Consider the following 23,596-nt stretch of genomic DNA (forward strand, 5'->3'; position numbering starts at 1 on the left):
GTTATTTGTGAGAGCAGCTGTTCACCAACACTTGAGTAATGGATCCCCAAATCTGGCTCAGAATATTAATCTCTTACTCATCTCATTTGTGTTGTCTCTCTGCCATACTTTAAACATTATATTTGTTTAACTACAAAACAAAGCTTTCAACAACTATGTCGCTTTAAGTTATATCCCTGAATCGCCAGATGTGGCTTCACTAGTAAGTGCTTCCAAGCCAAAATGCCACTGGCCTCCATTGTAGACAAATACTTGAGAATCGTCCACCCCCAGCTATGAAAATAGGAACATTAGTCTTACTTCATTAATTTTTGTTTTTTGGCAGAGTCTTTGAAGCTTCTGAATTCCTCTCCTTCTTTAATCTCAAAAAACTGAGGTTTCAGTAATGTTTGCTGATCCTCCTTGAACCTTTCCTGCCGCTTTACTTTTTCCTCTTGGCGTAGAAGCTTGCGCTGTTTCCTGACCTCTTCAACCCAGCCTTTTTCATCATCTGAACTCTCAGAACTTTCTGCATCACTTGCTTTTCCTTCTGGTTCTTCCTCCTCTTCCTGCAGGCAAAAATAGTATAAAATAAGAAATCATCAACTAATTTTCTTTTCAAACCATTCCTGCAAGTAGAGTACGTGACAGCTTTTACATAGACACAGTTGAAGAGAACTAAAATTTGAATAAAAGCAGTAACAGCAAATGAAGAAGATGATACATTATAAAATTGCTTCCACCGACATATTTTATGTTTTTCAAACCTATATTCATGTAGACACAATATTGTTCACATCTAAAAACTAGGATAACATTACAAGTTACACTTAATTACTGTAGCTGATAAGACATTCTTGCATTGCCTCCATCTTTCCTTCCTTCTAGGGTGAAAAATCTGAATGCTTTAAACAAAGAAAAAAAACCTGGATTTTTCCTAATCCAAATGGAAAATATTTTACCTGTTCTTGTGCTTCCAGCTCCTCTAAAATCTTTAGTTTCCTCTTTCTTTTCTCACTTATTTTAGAAACAAGTGGGTTAAGTAGCCTAAATTCTTCACTCTGCTCATCCACCTGGAAATCTGGATTCTCAAACATGACCTTAAAACGATCATCTTTGAGAAGGCTAGGCAGATTCTGGAAAAGAAGCAAAGCATGAGTGAGTTATAAAACTCTGAAAGAGACATCGGTAAAGTAACACCTTTTTAATTAAACAAAACTCAAAACCAGCATGTGAAATGCCAGATGCTTTATCCTTCCAGGTCATATAAAATCAAGATTTATGTTTATTATATTTTATTACTTTCAAAGATCAAATAAATATCATTCTAAGCTACCTGTAAGCAAGACAGGTTTTTTTATGCACACCATAGACACCTTAAATACACAATAACTAATATTTTTGAATTAATGTTTCTCATACATTCAGCCAGCTTGTCTGGAGACGTGTTGATATCTATTGACTAATCAGCAGTACCTCCAAGGCAAATACCCTGCCTGACAGGGATGATTCTACAACATGTACAACAAATTATCAGGGTAAACATATCTTTATGCAATGCTACTACTGTTTTACTGTAAATACATAAGAGTAAGTGTTTCTATACATCTTATAACACTTTTTCTTCACTGCCCTTGCATACAGAATGAAAAAGGCAGTTTCATTCATGTCAAAGTAAAATGAATTCAGTGTAAGTTATGCTACCGTTGAATTAGGAACAGTTCTAAGCCACAATTTCAGCTTATCTGAATACCTGTTGTCGTCATTTTAAAGTCATTGAATACATAGCTTTTTATTATAAAAAGCTGATCTCTCAACATTGCCAAACTTATACCAGCACATTCATCCCACCCCAGCATTAAATTTTCATTGTTACCTAAGAAGTGGGGAGAGAAGAAAAAAACCCCAACATACAGGAAACAAGAAGTGTAAATTTCAAACACAGAAACTGTTGCAAATGTGTGACTTGCAGTTACACAGCCAAAAATTAAATCCCAAAGCATAAAATAAATTGCTCTTCGTAAGACTCTGATGCCATTTCAGGAAAATAACCAGGACATGCATTTTTATGTATACTCTTTTCAGTCCACTTAATAACACAATATATATGTACTCCTAGACAAATCAGCCCCCATTTATTGAACTCATATTTCCATCGTAACACCGGCTTAGACAGTCTTGCATTTAAGGTTTTACCACCACCTACTTTTTCAGTAGTTCATGCTTCCTACTAACTGTAACACACTCGATTTCATTAGATGCCACATGAAGCTAATGCCTGCCTTTCATGAATGCTCTATTCCTGTGAGAATGAGCACCTATTAAGTGCTACCTATAGAAAGTCCCCCCAGCCCCCCAAGATATTAAACATTAACTCATTTTTTCCTTTAGATTCACTTCAGATAAAAATTTGATTATTTTCAACATCAGGAAGAACTCCTGTTGCATAAGAGCGAACCATTTTGGCTGTTTTATGAAATGTAGTTAACTGTGTACACAAATGTCCTGGTTTTGGCAACTGGAAAGGCAACTGTATCTTCAGTTTTACAGATAACATCTATCTTGCCATGGTCACCACCAAAATACCAACAAATGCAAACAACAAGTCTTTTTAGAATAACTTTGGTATTGATTCTGCATTTAGCTACCTTCTGGAGTCCTACGAAGTCCGTATCATCTTCACAGTGAGTATTTCATCATTTTAAGTTTTAAGTTACTACATGGCCTTTTTGGTGCTTCAGCTACAGTGAAGTACACCTTAAAGCCACCTACTAGAATAAGTTATTTATGAGAAACAGAAACAATGGAATTTTCAATCTGTTTGGCCAGGTAACAAAAAAAAAAACAAAACAAAAAAACAAACCCAAAACAACAAAATCAATACTGTAAGCTACTATATTAGCTTACAGAATAGTAACTGTACAGTTACTATTTCTGTGCTCCCAGTTAGAGGAGTCTCCAAAACAAAAGCTCACCTTCTGTTTCCTTTTTCTAGTAACCTGTTGCTCTTCTCCTTCTTCTTCAATTAGTTTGAGTGCAAGCTCTTTATTGACTTTTGGAAGTTTCTAAAGAGAGGAAAGCAATTAATCAGTAAATACTCTTTTACACATGCGAAAACCTACATGCTTTACAATTCTAAGTGTGGTGAAGAGAGAATTCTTACTCATTCTTATAACTCGTTGACTGGTTCCAAATATTTGTAGGTACTAGTAAAGCAATAGCGCTTGCAGAAAATTTAAGCAGAACTTCTGTATCGTTTTTTCCTTGTAATGCATCAGCTTTAGTACTTTAAAAGCAATTATTTCTCCTTGTATGTTGAGTAAATTCAATCTAGAAAGCTACTAGTTATAAACACAATGCTATTTTTATATATCTCTTTCCAGAGTATTATATTTTAATGGCTTAAGTCGTTTAGTTTAATGACAGAAGTAGGAACTGCAAGTTTCACCAGTGAGCTACCCACCCAAGTGGCAAATGTGACAAGAGCTGCTCTTTTACAGTTCTGTATCAGGCTTTCTCATCTGTGGGAATCACACACATGGGAATTTTACGGTTCCATTCAAAAAGTTCTATAAATTACTTGTGTCTCTGATGATAAACAGAATCAAGTCCTAAGTCATTACATCTCTGAAATATACTTAGGAATATATTACTCTTTATGAATAGTTTTCCCAGAAGTATACTCATTGTTTGCAGGATTTACCTTTAGTTGAACTCTCTGTGCACGTGTTTCTTCTATCTTCTGCCTTATTTTCTCTCTTCTGTATTCTTCATAGGCAAAGGGGTTGGCCATCATTTTTGCCTTTGAACAGCAGGAGGAAGTAAAAAGAAAATACCATTAATACAGGACACAGTCCTGGCGAAAAAAAGACCCACAAAAAAAACCCCAACAAAAACCCAACACACTTATTTTATTATTAAGAGTAAAAATTGACAAGGGTCAGCCTTATTTACCTTATGATAAAGCCTTATGTCCATGAAAAAGCCATGCATATATGCTCTGAGCAATGATGACCCAATGAGATGAGCAAGGCCTAGGGAAAAAAGTTACAGAGGATTTCAAAAAGCTTTCATGTATAAAGAACTCCTATTCCAAGCTAGCCACTTCACTTACCCGATTCAAGACAAACAAGCACTGCCAACGCAGCACATCAATCTAACAGTCACATCCATTATATCAAGACTAAATAAAACCGCAAAAAAAAAAAAAAAATCAGTTTGGCCAGCAAGAAATTTGAGCTTCTTCAGAGCAACGAAATTCATTTTTCTTGTCATAATACATGTTACTGTGCACTTTTTAAAAATGCCCACATGCACTACGCTCCATAAAAGTTTACAAAGAAAAATTCAAGAGAATTTTTTTGAAAGTCCATAGATGTTTGACAATCACTTTTTTAGTGTGGTATAGAAATGTTTTTAATTACAGAGTTTTGCCTTGGGTCACTATCTTTGAAGAATCAACGTGTTGAAAAAAATACAGTACCACATCAGGTCTTAAAACTGTCACCCTAGGCCCTAATCTAAGTAAGAATGAAAATACTTAAGAGTTCTCTGATTTTCCTTCCATGTATCTCTACAAAATTCCAAGACTGACAAAAGGAAAACCTTTTAATACCAAAATATCCTCCACAGACCCCAAATCTTTAGAAATTAAGAATTAACAATCTTCTTCTAGAACTAAATAGCAAAAAAAGTGAAAAACCACTGTGCATCTCAGAGTGCAAAGTTGTCTTGAAAAGTTTTTTTACCTGTTTCCAGGAGACAATCTTTCTGCATGTTCCAAAATGAGAGTACTCCAGCTAATGGCCAGTAATACAAAGAAACCCTGACATATGAAATACAAAATATCCCTGAAGCTGGTTCTTCATTTGAAAGCTTGCATTTATGGGGAAATAAATTTGACTAAGATATAGTGAATTTAAAGCAGAATAAGTATTCCCAGTCAAGCCTCTGTGTAGATAATACTACATTGCCTTATTCCCTTACGATTGGGATACAGGTCTGCGGGCTACATTCAGACCATCTACTCTAGAACACTAACGCTGAAGATGCAGGTGCTTTGGATGACCTCCTCCTTGTATGGCCTCCTGCCAGGCCAAACCCAACTCCCATATTCAGAGGTAAATTAATTAAATTAAACTGGAGCAAAACATTGCAAACAAAACACGTAACGGACAGAAAAAGGACTAGATACCTTGGAAGAAGCATGCTTACTTTCTCTGCTATATAATTTTCAGCATTCCAGTTCCCTGAAACTGTGTTTCTATTAGCCCTAGAATGATATGTATTTTCTGGAAATTACTACATTCAATTAGGGTTGCCTTTGGCAGGTGAATCTTTTCTTAATTTTGCTGTGAGTTCCAATATACTATTTGAGCACCTCAAAAATATTTTGAAAACTACACCAACTTCTCTTCCTATGCCTTCCACTTAGTGTCTGAAAGCACCCACAACAGATTCCTAAACATATTAAATCAGCAAGTATCAATCTTCTTCTTGGGATAAAAATCTGAGAAACACAAATATCTACTGTTGCACTGGTTGGGAACCAAAGAACATAAAGCCATCAGTCTGGTGTATTAATAACCAAAAAGACTGAATGAAACTACTGCCAGTGAATTTCTAACATCCGAATTACAAAACTTACATGTGTAAATGATCAAAAACTGAACAAAGAAGTCAACTAAAGAGGAGATTCAACTGTTTTACCTAAATTTTCAAGGTCTCTTCTGGTAACGAATTTGTAATCATCATAAACTGTGCTCTCCGGATTCTCTTCCAGCTCTTCAGTCAAGTTGTCCAAGAAGGAACACCATTTTGGGGCAGGTCCTAAAACCTGTGGATATTATAGAAAGTTACAACGTATGTTCTTACAGAAAAAAACTACAGTTCGGCTCTTAGCTACTGTGCTGTAATGGAATAAAAATGAATCCCTCTGAAATCAAACAGACCTTAAGAGCAAGAACAGTTAGAGAACACAATTAAACCTATTGCTTGCATTACCAATAAGGAGTACTATAGATTATCTAAGCATTATTTTAATTTAGGTCATTTATTTGAGACCAACAATCCAGAGGTTTCAAGTTTAATTGTTTCAAGTGGTCCCAGTCTGATTGATTAATTTATTAAAAGCTCAGAGCCAAATATTATAGATAAAATTAGGAACTAATGGTACCATATAGCAACTAATCTGTAAAGCACTGCTGGATCTTGAACTCATTAGGTTCACTACGCAATCATGTTAAATCCTATTCCGCCCTATTTATTTTAATTAAAACACCACAAGTATATTTCATGTATTTTTATTCAAGGACAAATCCAGACTGTATGAACAGATAATGGGAAATATTAAAAAAACTTGCATATTTCCACCATGAGGCAAAGGACTTATTTGAACAATATTATGTTGCACTATCAATGTTCTTTTCCATACAAGCTTCCTCCAATTTCCCAAGTTAACAATTAGCTCCCTCCACTTTTCCCTCCCGCTGTTCTGGTTGAAATTCCTCTTTATCCTGATGCATGCAGCCATACTCAACTGTTCCAGTATTATTATTTTAGTAGGTGAGTTAGCTGAATGGAAAAATCCAACACTACATTTTTCTCTCTAGAGCAAATCAGCTGACATTTTAGAACATAAAGTGGCCAGTTAACTCCTAGAGTGGGACTTTTAATGAGGCTTCTGATTTGTTTGCTAAAAATTCACATTAAAAACTCTGCAGTCAACATAGGAATGGTTGTGATTCAAAAATAACATTTTAAGATCCTATTTGATTATGGAAAGAAGTAAAGTGATTTTATATATATAAAGTACATATAGTCTGTTTTAACATAATAGTGTGTTAACAGTATGAGATAATGCCTTTCATTTAAAAAGAAATGTGTTACTACTCATTGAAAAGTCTTCTTTTGAAGACAACTATACATAAAAAATTGTGAAATTGTATTCTAGACCATAATATTCTACTCATATTCTAGACTGTAACACTCCAGACAATAATATTGTATTGTAGACCACTATTGTCTCTGTATGAAGTATGATTTAGCTTTGTAAGATTTCAGCCCTAGCTGAGAACCATATGAATGGCCAGATGAAAAACTGCACTTTTTTACAGTGCTGCATATTTTATTCCAATTAGTAAGCGCTTCCAAGGAAAGACCTAAGATGTCCCTAACAAGAAAGACGTTACTTAATGAATTAACCAAACCCCCTGTATCTGCTCCAGTAATACTCAGCTTAAACACTATATAACATTCAGATTTCTTGCCAACATTGCAGATGCTTTTGTCTCCATCTTGTCTCCATCTAGGTTTTAAATTTTTCAGTTACTTCCCTCAAAATCACTTCTTCAAATCTGAACACTAAACTTTTATATTAGTAGGAAAGCAGTCCAAATATATTAAATGTAGCACTGGTTTTCATGCCATTCAAGAAATCAGTTATCAGTGCTTCATTACCAGATCATCAAAACATGACTGAGGTGGAGGAATCTTCTCTAAAGTTTACCTATATTTTTGTTTTGGATGAAACCTTATAAAAAACAAGTTGCTTTCTAACTAAACAAAACTTCTCTTGTAATAAAATTTAAGCACAAGTTTCTCTGCTGAAGATTATGAGAAATCAGATTAGATAATCCTTGACTCATGTTCATTCCCATTAAATAAAAAGTTCCCCTTCATTTCATCTTGCTGACTCATCATGTAAAGATCTCTACCACTTCACTAAACCTTTTTCATCATTTCCATGTCTACGACACTATCTTGCTCAAGCCTTACAAACTGCACGTTACTCATTAGAACTCAGGCCACTCCAACCAGTTAGGGTCATCCCCCGATGGGATCTTGACTGGTGTAAATCTTTGAATGAATAACTAAAGCAGAAGTCTCACAAATAAGGGAAAACAGTTTATCTGCTCTCCAGCTGTAGCTCCACTCACTGTTCCAAGTATCCCTGTACTCAAAACCTGATATTGAGAGTAAAACCTTTCATTGCACATAATCTGTGCCATGAAACACAAAGCCAAAAGACCTGATTATTCATTATCATCTGTGGAGTGAGTTGGACAATCAGATCATAGAAAACAAGGGGGGGAAAATGAGATAATTAACGGAAAAAAGCAGTGGCAGCATACCAGGAAAAAATAGAAAGTTCAACCATTATTCAAATTTCACATGTAAACTGACAAAAAGGAAAACCCTACAGAGATGTTTGTGTAAGTTTTATTGCCTGTTTCCCTCCCTCCCACCCTACTGAAACCACTTGCCTACCTGTTCTAGGACACCTTAGGAGCTTTGCTTTGTATATTAAAACAGAACGTTTTTTAAAGCTTAGGAAGAAATTTAAAAATAGAAAAGGCAAACAATCCCAGTCACAATGACAAAAACATTAACAAGAAATGTCCTTCTCTTGCAATAGTAATTCTTCACAGAACTTAATTGCCACTGCATTTTAACTGCAGAGTTTAATGCTCCTCTGTCATCCGCTGCCAACCAACAGACATCCTAGGATGGTGCCAAGAGCACCATGGCAGGCTCCGCCATTCCTGTGCCCAGGTACAATTGCCACAGTTCAAAGGGCTGGTCTGCACCAGGCCACCAAGGATGAGGTGGATGGGTGAAGCCTGCCTGTCCCCCCCAGTTCACGGGTTTCCATACAGCGGGCACACAGCAGCACAGGTGGGACCCCTCGGGACCCCTCGGAGCTCCTGCCACCACCTCAGCCTGGTGCACAGTCCCCGCCAAAGCCAGCAAAACAGCCACCAAGCTGTGGAGGTTGGGTAGGCCAACTGATATACTTGCCAATTTAGATTGGGAATGTACAACTCTACCATAGCTAAAAGGAGAAAAATGCACTGGAATTCACAGCAAGAATAAGAAAATGTTATCAAGGTAGGTAATCGCATGCAACTAAACTGAAAGGTCTCATTTTTACAATATTTATGATATACCAAATAGGTTTCTCTGCAAGTTTTAGAAAAGTTGCACACAGCTAATGGGAAAATCATTATTAAATGAGTGCACATCTAAACTTGGCTTTTACTCAAATATTTCTAAGGATAGGAAAACCAGACATAATCACCAACAGTGATCGAACCAGTATTTTTGCTACTTCCATTATTATTCTATTTTCAATAGGATAACCACTTCTTGAGTCAATTTCTGCCAATTGCTGGTGAAAGTCAAGATGATTGTCTTTGAAAATATTTTTGCCTATCAACCGAGGAGCCTCGCCTGCTGGCTGGGCCCCGCTGGCAGCAAGCTGGGCGGGCTGCTCCCTGCTCTCCTCCCCTCCCGGCACTCTCCTCCTTAACCGACTGGAAGTTAGCACCCACGAGGTGATCAAAACGCAGTTATCCCCCATCGCATCGCACCACCACCACACTGCAAGACAGAGTGGCGGCCGGGTCACGCAGGCAGGGGACGAGGAGCAGCCAGGGAGCGTGGCCCTCTCCTCCCCGCGGGTCAGCCATGCGGCTGGACTTACCACAGGGGGCTGCCCGCTGCGATACACAGGTCATACAGACATCTTGCCATTGCCTTTCGTCTCTGATACCAAGCCACAATAAGTAAAGATGTGGACCTTATCATTATCAGTATTATGCCATCTAATGCCAAATTTTTGTTAGTACACATTAGAATGTCCTTTTTTTTTTTTTTTTTTAACTTCAGTCACAGAAAACACAATATATGATGAGTAATCTAGCATGAAACCAAGCGGAGACGACAACTGGAAGGCCAAACTGCTCAAGAAAAGGAAGAGAAAAATGTTGACAGAAGAAATTTTTTAAAATATTGTAAAATAACATCAAAAAACACAGATCTTTGTATTCTATTTTACAAGACGTTTAACTTAATAGTCTTGCAGCACAAAAAATCTTACGTGGTACAGCTCTGCAATGCCCTGTACTTATGGCCATGCCTAATTCCTGAGTAGAAAATATCATCCTGTCATCAGTCTGTAATTCCCCTGAAGTTAATGAACCCTGGGACAGAGCAGGTATTATTCCCAACCCACAACAGATGTTCCTTATCTTCAATCTGGAACACCAGACAGCACTTGTACACTTTTAAATGCCACTCAATAATTTGACAGCCAGCTCCGCAGAGCCCTTAGAGCTACAGAAAAACTGGGTCTAATCCTAACTAGTACTAAACATGCTCAACAACTTAAAAGAAGCCCAGGATGTGCAGAAGCTTTCAGAGTCAGATGTCACTAGATTTAAATGAAACGACTTTGAATGCACATACAGACGAGTATTGTTAAGTATCTGTTTGAAGGTGTCAGGGACGAATTCCACATGAGTGAACGGAACAGTTGCTCTTTTCTTCTCAGGGTGTCAAAACAGGTTCCAAAATCTATTTTTCCCAGGATGTTAAATAGTAAGTCCCTGGAAGATTTCATACAAGGTAGTGATAAACCATTCAGCTGTAAATAAGTTGTCAAAATATATTAAGACTCAAGCAGCAGAAACTCTGCCCAACCTTCATTGATGTATTTTAGCAATCAAAAACATGCAAAATGTTGACAAACAGCATAAATCTGATTTGAAAATAACTAACTGGAATTTGCAAAGTTTAAACTGCCTGAAATCCATCTAGAAAACTAACTTAATGTATGTGGACATCATTCAATAAAACACTTCCAGATGCTCTGGAAAGCAGAAGCATTAGCTGCGGTAGCTGTACAACACAGCAACATGCAGTTTCACAGAAACTTCAGAGTTTCACAAAAATTAACACTGTAATGCTGTATCATACCATACCAAAATAATACAGTTAATAACAATTAACTATAAAAATACATCATATCACTGTTGTTTCATACTGTATTTTAAAAGTAAAACTTTATTTCAAAAATCTTCAGATTGATTGTTGTAGCATCTTCTATGGATTTTAGTTAGACTGCAAGACCTTTACCAGGTAGCAAAAACGTACAATTACAGTTAAATCATCCACTGCCATCCTATTTGAACAATGTCGACTACTACGAAAATAGCGTATCTTTAAGGATTTCAACAGAGCTCTGGGTACAGTGTATTGTGTAAAATTACTAGTCAGGATGAGAATTTTAACAGCTGTAAGGCAAGATAGGAACTGGCTAACAAGAAACAGTTTATGCTGAAAGGGGAATTACTGCACAGAAAGGAGGTTACAACTGAAGCTCAAGGACTGTCTTATTAAATATTTTCATTAATGACTGCCACATATAGTAGGAAAATGCCAATAAAATCTGCCGATGACAAACTGTCACAAAAGAAGGGTCAAAATCTCTCAGGGTAAAAAAGCTACCTTGAAAACTAAAATGCTGGAAATCGAATGAAATGTATAGCCAATCAGTATCAGCTGTAAGAAGCAGAATAGGAAAAAATGATACTATCTGATTACAAGACAATAAAATAGTCATATTAGACTATTGTATTAGTATAGGATAGGAATAATGACTCAGTGTACGTCTTGTACAACTCGAGGCAGTAATGTTCAGGATACGCGAATGCAAACTGTAGCAAGTACAGTGAAAGGCTGCTGGGATGATTTCTGAAACAGTAATGCTTGCACAGGAATAAATACATGCAGAGTTATCACAGTGACACTGTAAACTAGAAAAGTTAGCTAAGCATCAGAGGAATGTGACTCTTGAACAGCCTTTTAATGGAGATAATGAGGAAGAAACAACTAATTTTCAGATGAAATCTGACATACATATTTATGGAAAAGATTACACAATCTGATTGCCTATGATAAGATGGGATTGGACTCCATGATCGAAGGAAGCGCCTCCATTCCTCTGTTCCCATTTAAAAAAAAACCAAACCAACCCAAACTTAAAGCACTTTAACATAGAGAGATTCTTTTCTAGATTATAATTTCTTTAAATGAAATATATCTTACACATACGACTCAATGACTTCACATACATATTTACCTGTAGGAGACAAAAAAATTCTTTGGAAAGGACAAAGAATAATAGTAATAATTAAAAAAATCTTTAATTTTTTTTTTTATAAAATGGCACAATAAAAAGCATTTTAACCTTTTAACGGGACACTTTTGCTAGGGAAAGCAAATGCACATCTATGTATGCGTATTCTCAGCTTCAATCGTGCCATTTAACAGAAGGAGATTACAGAAGGTCTAATGAGGGAGGAGAAAAAAAAATGGGTGATCCCCAGGGTGTGGGCAGTGATTGAAATGTGCAATTGCATTTTAAACATAATTAGCTCCCTAATTGCATAGCCAAGTTTAATTAATGCAATTACATGAGTAATTAATTACTATTCATTTTAAGAGTACTGTTTTCAATGTTTTGTTCTCTAATTTTAAGAATTAGACAGATCTCAATATGTAATAACTTTGAAAAGTTTCCATCTATATGCATTGAAAAGGCAAGAGAAGAAAGAATACCTTGTTATTATACCTTGTTAACAGTCAAGGTTACATCAATTGCAATTGGTAACTCTCAAAAATCAGATGGATTGTTTTTAGCTTGTAGACATGAAAAGATGCGGCTCTCCATTCTTGTTTCTCTGCTTTTGGGCTTCAGTCATACCCAGCCCAAGAACTTCAGAGAGCCCAGGAGATTAGCTGGTGTTAGAAAGGAGCCTTGGGATCACGTTACCTTCTTAGGTTTCTATCTACCATGTTTCCATATACAGTGTGTTTCCCTCAGCAATCAACGTGCTCCGAACAACCTGTGATGTTGAATTACATCCTGCTATTCCTTTCTAATCTACTTTCTCCCTATGAACGCTCTATAATCAACTCCAATTGAGCCCTGTTAATCTCATGAGTAAACCCATTTAATGTACTGAGTAAAATTCTTTAATTCTCTAAATTAAATGGGTTTTGGGAATAAAAACAAATTTCCCGTATATTTTCATTTTTCATAATTTCATGCTTTCATTCACCCTACATTACATGGTGTGGATTTCATGCTTTTACAGCCATCAAGTAGCTCACTGGAGTACAGCTATGACCAAGAGAGACTGAATAGCACAATTTTCCTTTTCAGCATACTACTGACAACAGCGTTGCGTTTGGTTTTAAGCCCACACACTCATAAATTTCACTGAACTATACAATGAATTGGCTCTTTCTTTCCTCCTAACATCCAGACATTTTTGGCAGATTCATTAATCAGAGAGGTTGGTTTTCCTACCTTTCACTATGCTATGGAAGCTGCCAAATCAACAATTTGGAGGTTTTACTCCTTAGAGAGCATGTTGAAGGAAATGTTGCTTTTAAGATCTTCCCAGTGTTAAACAAAAACTGCTGCAGGAACTTGCACACATCTTCTAGGAATGAGATACTAAATCTTTCTGCCCTGGTAGTTATCAGATAGTAAGTACTTCTTTTTCTAATCCTAAGCACTTTGGCTTTATAGTGGGTTTTTTAAAAATCTCATATTCTCTGATCTGACAGGTATTACATCCAGTTAACCAGTCACAGGTCTGCTCTCACTGTGAGTGTCTTCTTGGTGAAGCCACCGTCTTTCAAAGGAGGCAATGATCCTGTTGCTCATAAAGTTGGGAAAAAATGCCCTTCAAGATAGGATCAGCAAATAATTTTGCAGCAAAGAAAATTACTCCTTAAAATTGTAAATAAGATTAGCAGAATAGTTCTCTTCCTCACAAGACAGGAAGAAAAAAGGACACTTCTCACAAGTCATCTGTAACTTACCAGCAGTGGCATTAAGAGTAAGGAGTCTGATGCTTTCACCAATATCCCTATCATCTTCTGACATGCATAAAAGATAAACACTCGTCACTATTGCTATGGATCTTTTTATCAGACTCCCTATAGACAATTGGAGCTGAGATGATTTGAGGTCAGAAAAATAGATAGAAACTTGAAGTACAAGAACCCACTACTTTCACATTAAATCAACTAATCAAATGAAGATCAAGAGGTAAGAAGAGAATGGCTTCTCAAAGCATGTGTTACAAGCATGACCTGCTTCAAGCACTTTCCCATAAATACCAGCTGGAAATGAATTAAAAGTTCCAGAAAGTCTGTTCTTATTCCAGTATAGCAGCTTCTGTAGCGTATGTGCTGTAATAATAGAGGCACTTAGGTAAGGTACTTAAATACTGTGCAGTAAGTTCAGCTGAGACTCGCTTCACAGGATTTTTTTTACCTGTGAACATCTGCTGATGGTCTGTTTCTTTATCCATGGGAAAAAAAAGGTGCAGATCAGGTATGATCAGCTGATCTAATGCCTTGCTGACGATAAAAGACAGAAACCACATTTTACTTTGGCCATCCACACCTCCCGTTCCCTACCACACCTGACTACGTTACCAATTCCTGTGCATAGGTTCCAGTATTTGTTAGACCCTTCACGAAGCCAATTTACTGTTCAGTGACTCAACGACACTGAACCGGCACAACCCCCCCCTCACAAACACACCACCTCAACATTTTATATGAAGTCTAACAAAAAAATCCCCACCCTATCACAATACTCTTCGAAGAATAAATCTCTCACAAAGCTCTCCCCCTGCTTTTACAATTGTGACTGCAGGTGACACAGACAAGGCAATGGCAAGTGGGAGACTTCATAACTGCCTTGGCCTTTTTCTTACACAAGGAAAGAACTTTTACACAGCTTCTACCTGTTCCAAAACGGTCAGAAATCTGTTTCTCAAAATACAATAGCATTTCTTGCAATACTAAGGGCATGGGCCATCAATGGACAAAACTTCCACTACTAATAGAGATGAGAGTAATGTGCGTTGATTTTGGTATGTACATAATAGCCTCTGATTGCAATCTAAATTAAAAAGTAAGAAGAACCAAGAATAAGCCAGAAATGCAAAACCCCGGCAAGTCCCCTTCTCCATGTCTCTGATGGAACAGGAAACCTCCCAACCATCACACTGTGTGGGGACTTGCCTCTCATGCTTTTAAGTGACTGGGAACAACAGGGCTCTCACAGTACAAGCCAGATGCCAAGGAATGTTACAGCACAAACATCTTTACAGTCATGAAAACAAAACTTACTGTACTGGAGTTCAGAGCATGACCTGCATTTTAGGGAAATTTGAGGGATGCTACAGATACGAAGGTAACGGCAAATCCAGCTGTACGTCTACCTTACATAAGTGACAAACTACTGGAACATGTGAGATTCTAGTAACTCCCTACCATTGCAGCTTAATTGCTCTTTGCAAACCTGGGAGGAAGACTGCTCTGTGAGTTTATACAATTACTGCCAGACAACACAAAGGGAAGGAAAGGCAACTACCTGTTGGGAACGTGCAACTCCTCCAGACATAATGAAGATAACCTCAGCATAAACCAACCTACTCTTTACAGAGCACAATGCTAGTGAGAAGAAATTTTATATAACTTATGAAATAATTTTGAGTAGGAAACATCTTTCTAATATATATTCGAAAGCTTTCACGTATTTGATGGTTTTATTTATCTCTCAGGTTCGTGTGATAGAAAGCTTAAATCCTCATGCTTTGTTACTATTTTTTTACAGAACAGTCATAACTCACAACACATTTGGTTCACTACTGAGTGCAGCACAGAAGACAACAATACAGATAAGCCACAAGAGTCAGTTGCCTCTGCTTTCAAACATAATGAAATAAAGACTTAGTTGAAATTATCACACAGAAAATTCTCATTTTGTCTTTTCTGATCCAAAAGCTAAAAAAGACATTAACTCTTACTACGTGCTGACAGACTATAGTAGAGTACAAAATGTCCTTTCAGAAATTACATCTTTTCATTATCTGTGACTGCTTCTCTCTTCACAAACTGAAGCTGAGCAACTGCACCTACAAGTTTTCAGAAACCAGGTGAAGAATAGATGGCCCAAAGGAAGGAACAAGTGCAACTTAAGAAATAAGATACTCAAGGCTTAAATTTTCTACCCCTTAAAAAGGGGAGCACCCCCCACTCCCAATCTGTTTTCTTAAAATAGGAACCCAAGAACAGAGGGTCCCATACTACCAATTGCTCAAGAAACAGTCACAACACTAAAGAACATGTGAGTCTACCAACTGGCAGAGCAATCACCACAGCAATTCAGTAAAACTGCTTTTAAGAGTTTTCTCCTTTGCTCTATGAAGGGTACGATGCGAACTATAAGGAAGTATGGACTTAACAGTCAGCATGCTGCTATCTATTAAAAGAGTAATAATGAAGAAGTGCTGCCTATCATACTATCATCCACAACAGCAGTAAGCAGGGATCATACACCTTCATAATCGACACATGATGTTGAACTACTACATCATCAGCACCAAAAAATATCTAAAACAAGTTTCACAGGAAGACCTGAAATTGTTTCCTGATTATCGCACATTGGTGTTTTCCTTCTACGTACGTTTGATAAGTGGTACAGTGTCTCTCAGCCAGTGCATGGGAAATGGAGGATATCCTTTGTTGGGAATAAGCCCAGCGTGTTATTTTTCAGTTTGAAAGTGTTTAGGTTAAAAGTAGGAAACTCACATTTCTGTTTGTGAAGATAAACAACTTTTTTCCTACGCTTGTTAATACTGTGAGACAGGTAATGTATCATTCACCAGACATTCCTTTTATATTGTTTGCACAATTTTCTGTGTAAAAGATTAGACTGTTCTGGATGCAAAACACAGTTCTAAAAGAATGATATACCAAAACTCAGAATTAGCTTAAAGACCAAAGATGCACTCAAGCGTCTTTTTATTAATGGTAAGTTGTTTGTTTTTTTTTTTTTTAACACTTGGCAGTCCCAAAGCACAACTGTAATATGCTACTTCATAACAACCCTGCTTTCCAGTCATTTCACAGTTCTCAAAATAAGCAAACTAGGGTTAAGACCAACATTTTCCACTCTACATCGTAACTACTGTATTTTTATTTTACAACATTTTTTCCCAGGGAATGAAACATTTTTCTACACTATATTTTGTTTCAGGATAGGAAAAAAAAAAAATCTCTTAGCACAATTCAGTTTCATGGCTGCTTTCCACTTTACCTAAAACTTCTTAGGTAAGGGCTGTATTGAAGGAGATGAACAACTGTCTTCTAAAAAATTCAGCCTCATCATGCAACCTTCAAGAAGACAACTGAGGCAGCATTAATCCAGAATGACCTAATACTGCCAATCAGAAGACATGAAAACATCCTAAAAGAAATCAAAATCTCACACTCTAGTCCTAATCTGTTCTATTAGTGTCAAAATGCCAACCATACAGATATAAAAATTTGCTTCATAGCTTTCACCATGCAGAAGCCAAAAATCAGTTCAGAAGATCTTGCTGTAACTCCAACAGTACCCATAAACCATTTGAACGACAGCTGACTATAGAGAACATTGGTCTTAAGGGCATGAAGTACAAGGTGTGGATAGGTGTTTTTCTCTAATTATATCCCCATCGTATAAAGACCCAAGAGAGAAAAAAAGACAATTAGTAGATCCCAAAACTACGAAAGGATAAGAAAGTAAGTCTTAGATCGATAAAATTGTTCTGAAAGGCTATGACCACAGAGGTAAGTGTGGAGCGTGCCACACATGAGAAACCTCCCACATCCTTTAAAAGTGAAAAATGACAGACTGTAAGCATAGATATCTGATGATTATAACCCTTTGTACACAACTAGTGAGAGCACTCTGTCACCAGACTGACAGAAAATACTAACCTATTTCAGACAAATGCTTTTTCTGTCTGTGAGTGAACTGAACACAACTCTTCAGTCAATTCAGTCACAAGTAGGTTTAAAAGCAGCTAACCTGGAAGCCTACAATCGAACCAAAGCATATTCATCCTTAATTTACAATCCAGAACTGTTCCAAATTAGTATCAAGAAAGAAATAGAGGGGGTGAACTAAGGTAATAAAAAACTGCCTTCACTTGTATTTCCTTCAGTACAAGTTCCCTCTACAGATTTGTTTCATCAAATATCCAGTGCATTAAATGAAAACATATAAGCTAGTAGAATTTGGTGCCTTAATCTGTGATTATGTTATTTCAGGGTTAGCTACTAAGGAAAAACTAGCTTTTTCTACAGTTTTTCTAAACAATTTTTTTTCTAAATCTAAGGAAAAAACGTATTTTTTTTTAAAGAATGAGCATTTTTGAGGCATATTAAAAAAAAAAAAAAGATGGTGATAAAGAGTAATTAAAACAGGCAAGTAGAGGACCTAAAAAAAGGAGAAACGAAATAATTTAAAATAGCATGTATGAAAGGAAAGAAGTACCAGGAATGGCTGGTTTAGTTGAAAAGCAATACAGTTTGAAGAGGACAAAATTAATAAATATTTCTAGCAATAAAGAGATCCACATATCCAAAGTGGGTATTGTATTAGAAACCAGACCCATTATAAAGATATTCTTGGAGAAACTGCATCATTGAGTAGGCAAGAAATACTTGCCCTTGAAACATTTCCAGTTTATAACTCCAACAACCCTGAACTAGGAGAGCGCTAGGATATCAAATGATTTTCCAAAACCACCTGAAAAGAAGCCAGAGACGCTCCAGGATTTATTTTTTTCTTAAAGAGCTTAATATCTTCTCTACACCAAAAGTACATTGCTTCTAGCCTCAACAGGGAGTTTTCTGCCAAGGCTGCAGGAAAGTAAAAAAAATCCAGAACACAGAATATTACACTCAATTAATTACACACTTAATTGCTCTGTTCTTTTAACAGCCTAATGAATAGAGCAAGTTTCAGTTTCAGTATATATATGTAGCCCAAAGTTTCAAGTCCAATAAAGGAGACGGGACTGATTTGAAATGTCTGTGCTAAGATCAGACATGTTCATGTAACCAGTAGTAAACACTCAGAATAAATGACATCTATGCCCCTTGCTTTCCACCCAGAGCATCCAGGAGCTAACATGAAGGGGTTTTTCTGTACAACCTGAAAAGAGAACATTATATGTCATGGAAGCTGACCCCCTCAATTAAACTTAAGAGAATCCGGCTCATCTTAGATCGCAGGCCAGTGGACCACCATGCGTCAGTGGAGCTTCTTCCTCTTTTCACTTCTTTGGCCAGGACCTGGTTGCACTATTGACTCAACTTACGTTTCTGAGTCAGTAGTCTGAAAAGTATCCCAAGGCGCACACAACTTTCATTTCAACCTTCCCAAGGCACACATCAAAGTTATATACCAGGAAGCCAGCTGGCAAGAAGTGGGTTCCAAATGTTTGCACAAACTGCAAGTTAACTATTAAATTATTGGCAAACAGCCCAATTCCAGTCAGAGGCACTTGCCCTCATTAAAGCCCAAGAAAATAAAACAAAAACAAAGTCTCTAAGCTAAGCCACTCAAGATGTTACCTATGTAAAACAAACATTTCATTTTAACGGTCAGATTCAATTTGGCTTTTACTCACTCCCTGCACTATGTACCTGCATAAGGCATCTTCTTGCCATTTAAAACCAAACCTGCCGGTCCTTTCTAGCAAACCAAAAATCACCTTCTTTTCCCTCTACTAACAGCTTTGCACACAAAAGAAACAACTGCGGTGATTTTTTTTTTTTCCCCTTAAGAAAAGCGTAGTTCTTTCAGACATTCCTAGTCTCAAATGTCATACTGATCTTGTTGAAAATCCTGCAGGAAAAGCTGAAGCATGCCACTTCATTTACGGACAATATTATGATACCCGTTGTCAACTCTTTTATAATCCTGAAGTTCAAGAGACAGTCATTTTTCGGTTTTGCAATGGAAATTTAGCTTTGGCATTAACAATGGAGAGAATGGGCACATGTACACAGATAATTCAGTCAGACATGAGCTCAGTCAGACCGTACTCCAAGCTGGCCGGACACAAGCCAGCTCTAGTTCACAAGTCATGTAGCTGTGTTAGCACAGCACTGTGCCCACACTAATAAAACCTGCTGAGAGGCAGGGTATATTAGGCTGGGCACAGTCCTACACTGTCTGGCCAACTTCAATCAAGGACAGAGGATGCTGGGTCTGTCTGCACCCATCTGCATACATACGCGCTCCTGCTCTGTATGCCTTTGACTTCTGTGCATCTCTTCTGAAGTTTTTTTTTCTTATTTTGTAACCTAGAAGGGCTAGAGCACAGCACCATACATTTGAGATTTTAAGTATCCTCTTTGACCATAACCATGGCAATTCCTTGTAGCTGTTCCAATGAAGACTTAAAAAAAAAAAAAAAAAATTACTAGCACTACAGGGCAATGAGGGGCTAGGGCAATCGAATGGATTCTATTTACACAAAAGTACTTCCAAGAGCTCTGAAACACAACTGTCCTTTATAGTAGTAGCATTTCCCCCAGGCATTTATTCTGTTGTGGAATTCAAGAATTATAAATCAGCTCTTGTCAACATCTCAAAAACAGAAGACACACTTTAAGTAGTATTCATGTCTATCTCAAAGTAAACAAACAAATAGAAAATTAAGCTGTTCATTGGAAAAAACGGTGAATCCTAGCTCTTAGAAAAAGCCAGAAAACTAAACTATGAAAAGAGATCAGGTAATACAGCAAATCACTAGTTCTTTAAAGTTTTGCTCCAAAGACACATGCAACTAAACTCAACTTTGCCTCTGCAAGGAAATTAGTCAGTCCAAGGATGGAAAAAATCCATGTCTTAATAATCTACTGACATAGAAACCAAAGGACAGGTGTGCATCTCTGAGCTCAAATAACTAGCCCAAAAGATCAAGGAATAAAACTGTAACATGAACACGTTAATAACATCAAGTTTTCCTTAATAACAAATGCCCTGAAGCAGCTTAAGTCTGACATGACTTCTCCATTTTACATTTTCTTCATTTAAAAAGATTAAAAAAAAACAAAATAGCCAACCAAAACAGATTTAGTGAGCTACATACTTGATTTTTAGGAAATGTAGTAAGAAACCCTTCCATTATACAATACTATCTGTGCCCGCCCTTTCAGTCTTGCCTGTAAAAAGGCAGACAGGCTAAAAAACCCAGTTACTAGAGTGTGACACTTCTGTCTCTATTTCAAAGTAACTTCTTCTCACTACCTTTAACTTTTCTATTGTCTAAAATAAGCATTCCATGTTTTGAAATGAACTACAGATTGTTGACTAAAAAAAAATCATGCCAATATTTAAGATATCTTCAGCAGCCTTCAAACTCAAAGCCATTGACATGAACTGGAGAAGTTTAGCTTATTCAAAAAGCAAATTTCGTCCAGGCAGTGGCCTTTGAATCAGATTTTACATTTTCTTATACACAACAGTATTTCAAAAATAGAACTCATTTGGATTTATGCTTTAACATTCATCACTCAGGTCTATTTGTATACTTATGTGTCACTGTGAATGTAAAGCCCATAAAAAGGTATGATTCAAACAAGTTCAGGCAGACTCAAGTACTAATTATCAGAGAACAGTGACAAAGGAAGAAGGTTTAAGGAAAGATTTGTGTTAATTTTCATCAGAATAGCCTGCATGCTGCAAAAATACTAGATAGTATTAATCAATATTTAGGTTTGCAATTAATGTCTGTTAATTATGATCTGAAACCTAATATAGAGTGCTTATATTTCTTAGATAAAAATTACTTATCTGACTTCAGAAACATGAATTCAGTATTCACAGAGGATTCTACGAGTGAGATTTTTGAGAAAGTAAGAAATAAGTATTTTTCATTTTGATTTACAATATGTGCAAGAATACTCAAAATAATACTGGCTAGAACAAATTCTAACAAACATTCATTGCTGGTGACAATCAAGACAATGAAATAATTTTTTTGCTAAGTGGCAATGTTGGATATGCACCTCTAATGTACTATAGCTGTAAAGTTCATATATCATGCACACCTGCATTAAAAAAAAAATCTCAGTGCACAATTTTCAGAAAGAGGCTGAACCTTACCCGTAGTGACAGAAGGAATGCTTTTTCCATCTGAATTACTTAATTGAGTAACTAGTCCATTCAAGTTTTAAAAACTCATCAGACTTTGAAAATATGGGAGTTTGTCTTCCCCAATCCATCAATTAAAAAGACGATAGATAAAAAAATGCTTGGAGAGCTACTTTCTAAACCTTACAAAGGACAAGGTAAATAGAAACAAAGTTCAGCTTCTAACTGCAGCTAATATTTTGTCTTAAATACAAAAATATGTTATCCCCCCGCCCTTTGTTATCCAAAGCATGGAACAACCCCAGTTACAAAATACAAGTTGGTTAGAGCTGAATTAGAGAAATAGATAATTTACATTCGAAGAATAACCTGACATAAATGACACACAAAGAACCCATGTCTAAAATTGTACATTTCTTTAAATGCAAGCAAATGCTAATAATACAAGCAAAGATAATGAGACTACAGAATTGTTTAGAAGGGTATACTGTTGTGTTCAGACATGTACATACAACAGGTACATAGTGTCCATTCCACAAAGAAAAATGTAAACTAATGAATTTCCATCTTAAATGTAATCAAGATCACATGGGGGGGACCTCAGAAATAAACTAAAGAAAATTAAATTAAAATTAATTTAAAATTTATTATCTGAATGAAAACTTCTTGGCTGATTTAAAAAAAACAGTTAAAAATATATTTCAAAATTAACAAATTTTATAGTTTGTCCAGAATGTGAATAAAATGACTTAAGAAGAAGTGTACATATTTTTAGAGTCTGGTCAGCTATTCCGCATGTAATATTCGCATATATATCCTACTATTTATCTCCTACCAGGCCAAAAAAACCCTAGTGAATGCACTGTAGAATCAAAAACAAAACAAGAGTGAAATGCAGGTGTAGTTTTCTGTACTGTTCCCTAACACCAGAAGGCTTGCTGTTAAAGTCTCCCTAAAACCAACCGGCAGAGATATAACATACAGTTAACCTACACTTAAGCCTTTCAAGTGAAGAGCTTCTCAAGAGAAAAGCTGCAATTCAAGTAGGGCATTGAGTAGAAGCTAGTGCCAAGAGCCATACTTGAAGCCACACAATAACATTTCTTTGTCAGAACACAGAATAATATTTACTGCCATGACTGTGTCACTACATACCACATATTAAAGACAGTAATGAAATATTTCACAACAAAGCAAAATTACTCTCTTGAAAGTAAGCTATATAGTCGCTATTTAGGAATTCTTTTCTGATCAGCTATCAAAAACGACTTTTTCCAGCAAAGCTCCACTTGAATTTCCTACTGCCACTAGCCAGTTTTGGAACTGGTAGCAAAAGCCAAATTACAGGCTGTTTTTTTGGTAATTCAATATGTTACATTAATAAATTATGGTTAGTTTAAATTTACTTTATCATGAAAAGTCAGAGAATGTAGAGGTGAATTTGCAGAAGTAATTTTCCAACATGAATACTTGAATGGCACGAAACAACTGAGTCTTAAAAGAGTGGTATCAGCAACAATTTGTATTACTTACCGGTATATAATAGATATTCATTTTAGGGGCTTCATTGGCAGTCATTAGCATTCCTAAAAAGAGATTTCGACATTTAAAAACATCGGTCACAAGAGGATAACACTACCTTCTAAAAAAAAAAAAAAAAAAAAAAATACTTGAGGCATTTAATTCATACGAAGTAGATTTGTACATAGGACTTAAAATATCCTTCCAGGAGAAGAAATGGAAAAAATGCAAAATTTGCTGGCACAAAAAAAAAAAAAAAAAAAAAAAAAAATTCAAAGGCACACC

At 36.4% G+C, this 23,596-nt stretch overlaps 1 protein-coding gene across 1 annotated transcript in view; it reads right to left on the bottom strand.

The window, feature by feature from the left end:
- Positions 1–229: 229 nt before the first annotated feature.
- NOL10 (nucleolar protein 10) overlaps positions 230–23,596 on the bottom strand; it is a gene marked incomplete at its 5' end in the record, with an annotated part of 43,228 nt that continues 19,861 nt past the window's right edge. The window contains 7 exons of the mRNA XM_009585526.1: positions 230–548; positions 942–1,115; positions 2,955–3,044; positions 3,683–3,781; positions 3,934–4,013; positions 5,689–5,815; positions 23,324–23,376. Coding sequence (XP_009583821.1) covers positions 297–548; positions 942–1,115; positions 2,955–3,044; positions 3,683–3,781; positions 3,934–4,013; positions 5,689–5,815; positions 23,324–23,376 — 875 coding nt within the window. The remainder of the gene's footprint in view (positions 549–941; positions 1,116–2,954; positions 3,045–3,682; positions 3,782–3,933; positions 4,014–5,688; positions 5,816–23,323; positions 23,377–23,596) is intronic.

The sequence above is a fragment of the Fulmarus glacialis genome, unplaced genomic scaffold, assembly GCF_000690835.1.
Source record: "Fulmarus glacialis isolate BGI_N327 unplaced genomic scaffold, ASM69083v1 scaffold15959, whole genome shotgun sequence".
Classification (NCBI taxonomy): Eukaryota; Metazoa; Chordata; class Aves; order Procellariiformes; family Procellariidae; genus Fulmarus; species Fulmarus glacialis.